Genomic DNA, 12,157 nt, shown 5'->3' with positions numbered 1-12,157 from the left:
AATTCGGCGGTACGTCCACCCGGCCTCCCGCATGCCCACTATACGCCCTCGCTCAAAGTCCGTCAACTGCACATACGGTTCACGTCCACGCTGTCGCGGCATGCTACCAGTGTTAAAGACTGCGATGGAGCTCCGTATGCCACGGCAAACTGGCTGACACTGACGGCGGCGGTGCACAAATGCTGCGCAGCTAGCGCCATTCGACGGCCAACACCGCGGTTCCTGGTGTGTCCGCTGTGCCGTGCGTGTGATCATTGCTTGTACAGCCCTCTCGCAGTGTCCGGAGCATGTATGGTGGGTCTGACACACCGGTGTCAATGTGTTCTTTTTTCCATTTCCAGGAGTGTAGTACCTTACAAAACAGAGATGTAACTTAACCTGCATGTAATACACACGCCCCATAATAGTTGTCGGTCTGTCTGTGTTTCCAGGCGGTTCGTCGTCATCATGTGCGATGTGGGAAAGCTGTCTGTGTTCCACTGTAAATGTAGTTAAAAGTGAAACACGCGGAAAAGTATTACGTAAATTGAAGGGGGGAGGCATAAAGGAAAGAGAAGGAACTAATTTTGTAAGTTTCATCGAGAGTTCGTGCGGAACCAGCGGTGACGAATTAAAATGTATGCTAGACTGGGATTCCAACCGGAGCTCTCCTGCCTACTACGCAGTTGTGTTAACAATTGTGTTACACTGGTGTTTACTGCAAATGCTCTCCAGCCATCCCACATTCCCTCCTAGCGTCACCTACCCACAGTTCCTGTCCATGTGCTTCGTGCTCGCTAATTTTAGATTTCTGCTGGAGATCCAACGTAATTATGCATCTCACTGAAGCTTGTGGATTTATTGCTCATCGAGGTGAAAGGGAAGCAGTGGTTGGGAAAGGAGTGAGACAGGGTTGTAGCCTCTCCCCGATGTTATTCAATCTGTATATTGAGCAAGCAGTAAACGAAACAAACAAAAAATTCGGAGTAGGTATTAAAATTCATGGAGAAGAAGTAAAAACTTTGAGGTTCGCCGAAGACATTGTAATTCTGTCAGAGACAGCAAAGGACTTGGAAGAGCAGTTGAACGGAATGGACAGTGTCTTGAAAGGAGGATATAAGATGAACATCAACAAAAGCAAAACGAGGATAATGGAATGTAGTCAAATTAAATCGGGTGATGCTGAGGGGATTAGATTAGGAAATGAGACACTTAAAGTAGTAAAGGAGTTTTGCTATTTAGGGAGCAAAATAACTGATGATGGTAGAAGTAGAGAGGATATAAAATGTAGACTGGCAATGGCAAGGAAATCGTTTCTGAAGAAGAGAAATTTGTTAACATGGAGTATAGATTTAAGAGTCAGGAAGTCGTTTCTGAAAGTATTTGTATGGAGTGTAGCCATGTATGGAAGTGAAACATGGACGATAATCAGTTTGGACAAGAAGAGAATAGAAGCTTTCGAAGTGTGGTGCTACAGAAGAATGCTGAAGATAAGGTGGGTAGATCAAGTAACTAATGAGGAGGTATTGAGTAGGATTGGGGAGAAGAGAAGTTTGTGGCACAACTTGACTAGAAGAAGGGATCGGTTGGTAGGACATGTTTTGAGGCATCAAGGGATCACAAATTTAGCATTGGAGGGCAGCGTCGAGGGTAAAAATCGTAGAGGGAGACCAAGAGATCAATACACTAAGCAGATTCAGAAGGATGTAGGTTGCAGTAGGTACTGGGAGATGAAGAAGCTTGCACAGGATAGAGTAGCATGAAGAGCTGCATCAAACCAGTCTCAGGACTGAAGATCACAACAACAACAACGAGGTGAATCGGATATATGAATGCATGGTGCCTTTTCTTTTCGACATTTCCGAAAAGACTGACACCACGAACTCAAATAATTCATACACGGAAAAGTGTCTAGACGATTTACATGCAGTCGCCAGAAGTCAAATTAAGGCTATAATTTGGGGCCGGGAAGGACGCCCTCCCTTCTGCGGCATTGCACCATTTGCATATCCCAGATTCTGGATCTGACACACGCTGTTAGTAGGATTTCTCATAGAATGCTACAATAACGACAATGCTACTAGCAACCAAAGATCACATTTCTTGAACTCAGAAACTCTGTGGCGTAACGTATCGACTATTGAAAATCTATGTTTGAAAAAATATCCAGTATCATATGGAGTATGTAACATCGAATAAAAATAGGACTTACATCACTTTTCTTGAATACAAAAAATAAACTAGAAACCTTATAATATGCTATGACGTATTCTGTAAACGGAAGAGAAAAGATTGTTACCTTTAAGATATCACGCAAAGCACCGGCGCTTAACTGGTTGTCACCGCGAAGAACTCTCTTCAGAGCAGTGAATCGGTTGCACGCACACCGTCCATTCCTTACGGCGGCCGTGCACAGTTTTTCACAGGGCCGCTATCTCGGTTCTTGGTTCCGTCATGCACGTCGGCGACAGGTTTTCGTCTCGCTTCGTCGTTGTTCCTATTCGCTTCTGCAAACTGTTCCCTTATCACGCCTTGTTTTGTCTGAGTATGTGCTGCGCACGCTCCACCCAGGTGCAGCGGCAGCCAACATCACCACTTGATTCGAGTGAACCCACATAAAGCTAGAGCAACGTGTTTTCCCAGAAAACTAATCACAGCGTTTTTATATTATTGTTTGTCCTGGCAGCATCAGAAGATTCTTTTACATAGATAAAGTTAACACACAAAAATATACTGCAGCTTTTCTCTCTACTAACTTTGTATTTCTTTCCTGCTTTTACATCCGTTAATACGAAACAGAGAATGAATTCTGAAATTATGTTTCCTATTATCTGTTTTACTAATAATATTTTTGTCGTTATTAAATCTACCAGCTTCCAGCCTCTCATCCCAACAAAAAGACTGAAAAGTGAAGGAAATTTAACTTTATCCTTTTATTCATCTCTTGTTCCATGTAGAATTTACATCGAACTACTTCGAAGACGCCACAATGTGAAATGTCTTTACTTTTCCTTATTTCGCCGTACATACAGTCATACATTTACGATAGGATTGAGAAAACACCAGCAACAAGTCAACCATATTTTATGTGAACTATTTATAGCGTTCCAAAAGCATTTAGAAAATGTTCCATGGTAGACATGTGTTTCAGAAGTGCGTATATGCTAGACTTCGTGATCGTTAAAGGTTAAAAGACATTTTGAAGTTTCTCTCCTCAGTTGTATTTTTGTCAAATATTCACTTCATTACGTGTCGCACAATTTGTTAATTACGGCCTTACAGATCATCTTCAAGCGCGGTGTCTTTGTGTTGTACAACACATCAACTGTGCTTGCAAACTGCTTGTGATGCCGAAAACCGTGGGACTGCTACGGTCGCAGGTTCGAATCCTGCCTCGGGCATGGATGTGTGTGATGTCCTTAGGTTAGTTAGGTTTAAGTAGTTCTAAGTTCTAGGGGACTGATAACCACAGCAGTTGAGTCCCATAGTGCTCAGAGCCATTTGAACCATTTTTGTGATGCCGAAACAGAGCAATGGTGAACAATGTAGTAAACTGCATATCTTTAAAACAATAGAGGTGGAAAACTTAAAAATATCTCAACAAGCATATAGTATGTGGATGTGGTACCCCACATGAAGAAAATTATAGCTAAGGGATGATCATCACTTATGACTATATAAATGCGAGTGCAGGATATTCGAAACAAGATTACTGTAGTGGTAGGGAACGGGAAGGCAGGTGCTGAGCGGAAATTAAATGATTCATTTTGACAAAGATTTTATTACACTCAGTTTCAAAACACAATAAAGAGATTATGAAAACTGATAAGCTGATAGCTTTAAACATGTGCATAAAATGATCAAAGACTCTGCTCAAAACCATTGACCTGCTACTTTCTTTACAAAGCTATTTTCTTTACGAAGTAAAACTTTGACAGTCTACTCTGAAATGAGTTAAGAAAGTAAATTAAAACAATGTAATGTAGCCAACCACAGAGTGGAGCTCAAGGCCACAGCATGGGCAGCTAATGATCCGTCAATACAACCTCAAATTCACTTAAAATTTAAACATGTTTCTATAAAGCCAATTTTAATTAATTGTAATGATAGTTACGTAAATTTTCTAGATTTCACAATTTTTGGTAAAAGCATGAACTAGTAATAATACAAACATTTTCTGTTCATCTGTACTAAATTTAAATATCCACACTTTGCCTAAAACTCAGTAATATGTAATGGGAGTAGCCCGCAGTAGCTTATACAGCCCATAACAAAAGTGTGCTTCCCGAAGCAGAATCTTATGCTTAAAGACAATATCAAGACTCAGGCTTGCAGTAAACAGAAAATAGTTAATGACTAGAATTACGTAAATAAATGAGGCGACTCTCAAGAGTATAAATAAAGTTAATAACAAATTACCCAATCTGTGCGGAAGGTGTCTTATTCAGCCTTTAATAATATGCGAGTCACACTCTGTCAGCGTGGCCAACGTCATGTGAGGTAGTCACTTCCTGTAGTTCAGGATGAACGTCAACTACACAACAAATTCTTGTAACATAAAGCGGTTACAGCAAGCAGCTAACCGCGCACAAAAACGCGCAAGGTATATCATTTACAAGTTTAAAACGGTATCTTTAGATATCAGTACTACTGCATTCACAACAATTCAATTTCTAATAGATCAAAAAAATACGTGGCCAGCTGCGAGGTCACTGTAAAGTTAAGCACTACTTAGAACGCTGCAGGTTACTTAAGTACGTAATAAGCCTTTCTGAGGCTTCACATAAATGAACACTCTGTAACCAGGACGCAATGCACTGATCTACCAACATAGAACAGTCCCTCAGCGCTTTTTGGTGGATCCGAATTCTTTGGAATATTACACTTTCTACTGACTGTAACGATAACATCAGGAAGTACGATTACGATTCCCATGATCAGCGTATCACAGTGCTGAGAACGTGCCGTAGTACTGATGAGAATTCAGCTCTGAACTATATCCCAGAGTGATGGATGATCCGCACAAATGCAGCTCCCTGCATTAACAGGGTACCACCGAGATACGCCCACCTCTCGAACAATTGTAGACTGCCCTCGCTACCACAACTGACACTTGCAGGCACCGCTCTTTACTTGACACACAGACGGCGAGCCGGCTGTCCCGACAGCTGTAACAAACATGAGGCCTCAACCGCCGGAAACACAACGTCGTGCCACCGGTCGGCTGATTGTCTACAACTCGGCTAATCTCCGGCGCTACCGTGCACGCGCGTAAATAGCAGATCTCTCTGTCCCCGCTACCCACTGGAGGCAAAACTAAAAACACAATTGAACAAACCGAAGAGGGAGCGAGGCGTGGCAAGAGCGACAAGGACGAATGGATGAAATAATTGCTGGCGCACGGCTCGCTTACTATCTGGCCTCAGTCCACTCATAAGTCCTTCGTTAATTTCTCGCTCTTCGGGCTCAGAAAACAAGCATTTTCAACTTGAATAAAGTTTTCAATGTTGTCTGTTGCCACCTTAACTTTAGCAGCCTTAGCTGAAAAGGAATGCAAGCCAACGCCCAGCGAGACACCCAGAGCTAAGCGTCCGCACTCCTCGACGTTCGCAGAGCGAATGACGTTCCGTACTGCGGCGCAGCTGCAGCCAGCAGTCCTTATCGTGACGTCGACGTCCGGTCTGCGCCAGCGCGCGTTATCAGACGGTTGCGCAAGCGACCGGAAGTGAGTTTTCCAGCAACACGCTCCTAGTAATACTAGGGAGCGTGTTCCCCCGGATTTGAATGCGCGCCACGGTTCGAATTGCGCGCCACAGCCTGCTAGCCAATCAGAAGCCGCGCAGCAAATGCCGCGCAGCGATGCAAATATTCTTACATGGAAGACGTGGAGTATAGCAGAGACAACAGGACTTTTGGCTAAACAGCCGTATGGTACACTTGTTCAAAGTATGCCATTTGTGTTGAGTACTAGAAGGAAGAAGAAATTGAATGCAGATGAATACCTGTTTATCTGGGCTAAAGTTGCCCGCATCTCGTGGTCGTGCGGTAGCGTTCTCGCTTCCCACGCCCGGGTTCCCGGGTTCGATTCCCGGCGGGGTCAGGGATTTTCTCTGCCTCGTGATGGCTGGGTGTTGTGTGCTGTCCTTGGGTTAGTTAGGTTTAAGTAGTTCTAAGTTCTAGGGGACTTATGACCACAGCAGTTGAGTCCCATAGTGCTCAGAGCCATTTTTTTGGGCTAAAGTTGGTAATGGAAATTGTAAAATAAAGATTAATGGTGACTGTATGTTATATTCCAGACAATAAAGTTTGTCCTACCCGAGAACCATCCTTATCTATCCCGTGAGATTTTTTTTTTTAATTAAAAACAATATTCACTTAAAACATTGTGGCTGAGCGCCTGTTCGTTGCTCGCTAGGCGGGTGACCTTGAGCGGGACTTAGTCGCTGCGCTGGCCGCTGCGCGGCTTCTGATTGGCTAGCAGGCTGTGGCGCGCAATTCGAACCGTGGCGCGCATTCAAATCCGGGGGGAACACGCTCCCTAGTATTACTAGGAGCGTGTTGCTGGAAAACTCACTTCCGGTCGCTTGCGCAACCGTCTGATAACGCACGCTGGCGCAGACCGGACGTTGACGTCACGATAAGGACTGCTGGCTGCAGCTGCGCCGCAGTACGGAGCGTCATTCGCTCTGCGAACGTCGAGGAGTGCGGACGCTTAGCTCTGGGTGTCTCGCTGGGTGTTGGCTTGCTACGTTTACCTGTATTAAGACAAGTGCTGGCACATCGAACATCAATGTTAATTAGGGGTTGTTGATAAAATCGTCAAAAATGAAAACAATTAAATGTTTGTAACAGCTTTCGAAATGTGGTGCTACAGAAGAATGCTGAAAATTAGATGGATAGATCATATAACTGATGAGAATGTATTGAATAGGATTGGGGAGAAGAGAAGTTTGTGGCACAACTTGACTAGAAGAATGGATAGGTTGGTAGGACATGTTCTGAGGCATCAAGGGATCACCAATTTAGTATTGGAGGGCAGCGTGAGGGTAAAAATCGCAGAGGGAGACCAAGAGATGAATACACTAAACAGATTCAGAAGGATGTAGGTTGCAGTAGGTACTGGGAGATGAAGAAGCTTGCACAGGATAGAGTAGCATGGAGAGCTGCATAAAACCAGTCTCAGGACTAAAGACCACAACAACAACAACGAACTTAATAACTACGTTCGGTGGTAACTCAGTTGGAAAAGTCGCCCACTCTTTCCTTTGCAATCAAGCACTCAGACAGAGATGGAAATATGACCGTCCCTAAAATAAGACAAAAATGACCAGGTCAACAATGCATTTGCTACCTTCACTACAACACATTGTGTCAAAAGTGACGAGATGACAATGATATTGATGAAATCTCTGTTTTTGCGACGTTGGTAGATAATAGGCAATAACGAGACGTTAAGGTTCCCGTTTATCTATGAGCAGAGATCAGATACATCTATGGAATCAGCATTTAGATGTATAGAGATGCATTAGATAAGTGCCACTACTTTGTTTTCATTACAGGAAAGGAAGGGGTAGTCATTAGCCAACACAGATTTTTACGTTTCTTACAGGACTTATCGCTTAGTATCTGTTTTAACAAACTATGCTGCGGCGCAATTGAGCAGTGGCCTCGTAGTACTCCAAAGTGAAAATGTCCCGCGAAACATGGAACTTTCGTCAATGAAATGCAGCAGTTAGCGATACCGTACACTTGCTCGCTCATTTTGTGAATATTTGTTTATTAATTTTTCTCCTTTCAATGGTGAGCACACAATGTTTTAGTGCTTTTATTTGGCGCATTTTATGTACAAGTGTGCACTACATTACAGGATAAATGTTATCTGGTAAAAAGGGAACTATTAATTCAACTAGATGCTAGATACTAGACGTACTGCCTCGTATGGGCACTACTTTAAGACAGCCACAGTAGTTTAGAAATCGACGTAATGCGGAGGAAATATCTGAGCCTGTCATTTATAATTCTTACCTGCAAATTAACATTGCTCGGAGCGAGCAATTATTCGACGCATTAAATGGCAGTATACTCGCATGTTACCGATTTTACACATCGCTTCTCTCATATATATATTATATGACAGTAAATTTATGTAAATTAGTCTTTTGGTACGAACGATTTATTGAAATGTAGTCAACTGTGTTAGCTTCAGAGAGAGTTTTTATATGTCTGTGAGGAGTCTCGCTTAAACGGTTTTTTAAACAATTCTCGTTTTGTGTTTACCGTCCAGTGGATAAACTGCAATACCGACACAGCAATAAAATTCTTTGCTTTGTCCAGTTTTTCAAAAACAGAAATTTTTCCAAAGTTCAGAGACATTTATAAAGCGTCTACTCGTTCACTTTTGATGGTTCACGTATGGTCAACCCAGTTGAATACACTGGTGTCATTTCTTTCCGGTCCATTATCTTCTGTACACGGTAGCAGTTTTTCCTATGTATGGTCCAAGTCACATAGAGCTGTGTTACTTTGCAGTGATTTATCGTGCGAAAGATACTTTCGTTCTTAAATTGTGCGCGCCAGTATATGAACGCACTCCAGAGGATGGTTAACCAGGTGGAGGAAAAGTTGATAATGTTAACAACTAGCGATACAGATGTGATCTGCGTTGATAACGATCTAGCTAGATCATTTCTTTAAAAGTAGTAAAGTGATATTTTTATCGTCCGCAGTTGCTGTGTTAGTATAGCAGCACAGCCCAGTACTCTCGCTGAGAAGGTTGCGGGTCCAATCTCGGGTAGGGGCAGCGATTTTTCCTCATTCCAGTCCCTCCAGTTCGGCCCCACGTACACTCAACCTGCTATCAGGCTGATTACCAGCTGTCTTTTCCCTTGAGTAATAGGCGCCCAGGGCGACGGGCTCGTCCGTCTCCCTCTGCTAGTGCTGGGGTGGACGACACATGCACCGTACCAGCTATCAGACCAACAACCACGTCACGCGTTCAGTACCACAGACTTTCCTCCTACTTTCTTTTTCTTTCACATCTTTTGCTAACTGCCGAGGATATATCTTTTGTGCTTTATCATATGTGTATACATTGACTCATCTCTCGAGTTTGCTCTCTATTTTAACTGCAATACCAGTCTCAACTGGGTACACAAATTTACTTATTTAGATGTGGCCGGAAAACATCACCCGCTGTAGAGGTGGATGTGTTACGGACCTGTGAGTGAGACACGTGACTTTCTGCTACTCTGTGCTCTGACCGACAGCCACAGGTCAGAGCGGACATGTCTGCTGAAACAGAGTGAACTACTTATGTTGAAATGTCAGACGCTGGTAAGTACGGTGGAGCTGCCTCCTGGTACAACTTTTGGATGACTCGAACCGGCGACGAGAGCATGTGTCCACTTTGCGAATCGAAGCGAAACCGTAATGCAAGTACAATGTGATCGTGTTCGAAGTGAAATCTGTGCAATCAGTATCGCAAAGAATACCAGTCCTGTTGTCATTGTCAAACAAATAAAGAAAGTCATTCACAGCTTTTTACACGTCAACTAACGAAAGACCGTCCGCGGCTCGTGGTCTTGCGGTACCGTTCTCGCTTCCCGCGCACGGGGTCCCGGGTTCGATTCCCGGCCGCTCAGGGATCTTCTCTGCCTCGAGATGACTGGGTGTTGTGTGTCTTTCATCATCATTTCATCCTCATTCACTCGCAAGTCGCCGTAGTGGCGTTAAAGAAGTTGTGGAGCGCTGGCCGAACTGCCCCGCGAGGGGTCTCCCGGCCACCAATGCCATACGCTATTATTAACGAAAGACCCGCTGCTCTGGGTCTGAGCACTATGGGACTTCACTGCTGTGGTCATCAGTCCCCTAGAACTTAGAACTACTTAAACCTAACTAACCTAAGGACATCACACACATCCATGCCCGAGGCAGGATTCGAACCTGCGAACGTAGCGGTCACGCGGCTCCAGACTGTAGCACCTAGAACCGCACGGCCACTCCGGCCGGCAGACGCGCTGCAAGTGGAATTCCTCAACCCCTGGTGAGGGAGAATTTTGAATCCTGCCATAACGCCTTTTCCTTATGTGCTGTCGCAATATTTCTTACTGTGGTTCCTACAATCTCCCTCTATATTACATCTCTGGGCCCACATTTTTCGATCTTACCGTCTGATTTAGTGTCACATACTGGGAGTTACATTTGAGAAATCCGGATAATTGTGACCAAAATCTTCCCGAGAAATAAATAAACAGGTACCTCTGGCAACGAGGCTGGGGGCTACCGTATGACTGGTGTAGCCTTACTGGTGAATCCTCCGTGTGCGAGTGCCTGTAAAGCTCAAATACTGGCGTTAGCATTCCTTCTACAACAGGAAATCTTCAAAATCATTGCTTTGTTAACTAACCGTACAGTGAGACTTGCTTCTGATAGTCGACTTCACACTGACTGGAGCAGTTCTCAGTAGTTAAACAATGACCAACACTACGTAGAGGGCGTTAACTGGCATGACTGTGTTGTCGGAGCCATCTCTCAACACAGACTGCCCTTTTCAGTTAAACTTGTTAGTAGTTCAAACTTCGAACAGTATTCGTATAACTTCATTCGTGTTTGGGGATTGTGTTTACTAACGTAAATTCTTTCAGTTATCAGTGGTGCGCTAATGTTCACATTTTATTGTGGAATGACAAACAAACAGTTTCTGAAGGACCAAAATGTTTAACTGTCATACACATTTGGTAATAACAGATGCTAAGTCTCGCACCTAAATCCTTGGTACCTTCCCGCCACAGTGTCATGTCAATCGTACACCTTCAACTGTGACCCTCCCCCCCCCCTCCCCAACTCCTGAGTCAACCGAGGATGACCAGCGATGAACGGACCAGCTTCAGCCGTTCAGCGTGTGGACAAGATATGAGGCCGAGGTGTTAGCAAACCGACCTATTGCGAATCTTTGATGACACTGTGTTCCCTGTGTCCGAGGTGCAAAATATTACGAAAACAAAGTATGTTTCATAATAGCTCATCATGGAGGACAAACCTTACCTGAAATCTAATAACAGAGTTACATTATGATGACTGGAAAAATCATCAAGACATCCAATTAGGCCATCACCAGGTACAGATGATACCTAAATGTGGTAGCAGTCTCAAACTCTGGTCCATCACCGGGTTTGGGTGAAGTCAAGGTGACCCCTTCACTAGGTATGGGCGATGCCTAGATGTTGTGGGAGTTGGCACTCGCATTCGTTACCACATACCCAGTGATGGGATGGCGAACTGCTCTGGAGTACAAGTCGATGACGTCCTGGCTCCATGTTATGCACGGATGTAGCACGCAGTATTTGGCCATGGGTCTTCAATGTTAATCAGCTGAAGGTTCTCAACGATGCGAAAACACATGAGAATGCTCATCATCTCAGCAGTATTACAGTTGAATCACCATTTGTCAGCCTGGAGGATGTTGTAAGAACCCAATAAGTGGGTGCAGGCCCAAACCGTAGGTGACGACCGCGTCCAGTGCCTGCTGGACCCGGTTTCCAGCTAGTGCCAATGGCTGTCTGCACAGATCGACAGCAAGTTGTCTTGCATCTCACCATCGAGCGTCCGGCCGGCCACTGCTCCCAGGGTCAATGGCAGCCTCTGCCCTAGGATTTGGCATCACGTAGTATGCCATAGCTCTGCAGACAGTCCGTTGCACTGCAGATATCCAGGTCCCAACAGGGAGCGATTGGGTCCAATCAGGTTCTCAACTCAGAAGCCCTGGGGAAGGACGTCAGATGGATTTTACATTCCGAGCTTGCCTTGGATTTTACATTCCGAGCTTGCCTTAGCGGACAGCACCTTGGGCAATTAGATACACAGAAACGACACATCCACTGATTTATAGCTCCACAATGAATCAAACCCTCATACTAGACAAAGGGAAGTGTCATTCAAACCTTGGTGGCCCCAGCTAACAAAATCTGCTTGCTAGTTTATTTGCAGGATCAACTTGTGGTTGAGCTTCAAGAGAAATGGATATACTATTAAGGAGGTTGACTGAACACTCACTCCGTCATAAAAGAAAAGAAGCTGGAACTACGGAGCAACAACGACCGCGAACTGGAAGAGTTTTTCTTCCGTTCGTTGATTAAATTACGGACCGCTTCGGGCAAGTTTTTGCCAAGTATGGAATCGA

The 12,157-nt window shown here is 44.3% G+C and overlaps 1 protein-coding gene across 1 annotated transcript in view; it reads right to left on the bottom strand.

The window, feature by feature from the left end:
- LOC126260622 (glucose dehydrogenase [FAD, quinone]-like) overlaps positions 1-11,653 on the bottom strand; it is a 33,420-nt gene extending 21,767 nt beyond the window's left edge. The window contains 2 exon segments of the mRNA XM_049957960.1: positions 5,050-5,147; positions 11,574-11,653. Of these exon segments, the coding sequence (XP_049813917.1) occupies positions 5,050-5,147; positions 11,574-11,653 (178 nt within the window).
- Positions 11,654-12,157: the final 504 nt, after the last annotated feature.

This window comes from Schistocerca nitens, chromosome 5 (genome assembly GCF_023898315.1).
Source record: "Schistocerca nitens isolate TAMUIC-IGC-003100 chromosome 5, iqSchNite1.1, whole genome shotgun sequence".
Taxonomy (NCBI): domain Eukaryota; kingdom Metazoa; phylum Arthropoda; class Insecta; order Orthoptera; family Acrididae; genus Schistocerca; species Schistocerca nitens.
This window is presented reverse-complemented; position numbering and strand designations above follow the sequence as displayed.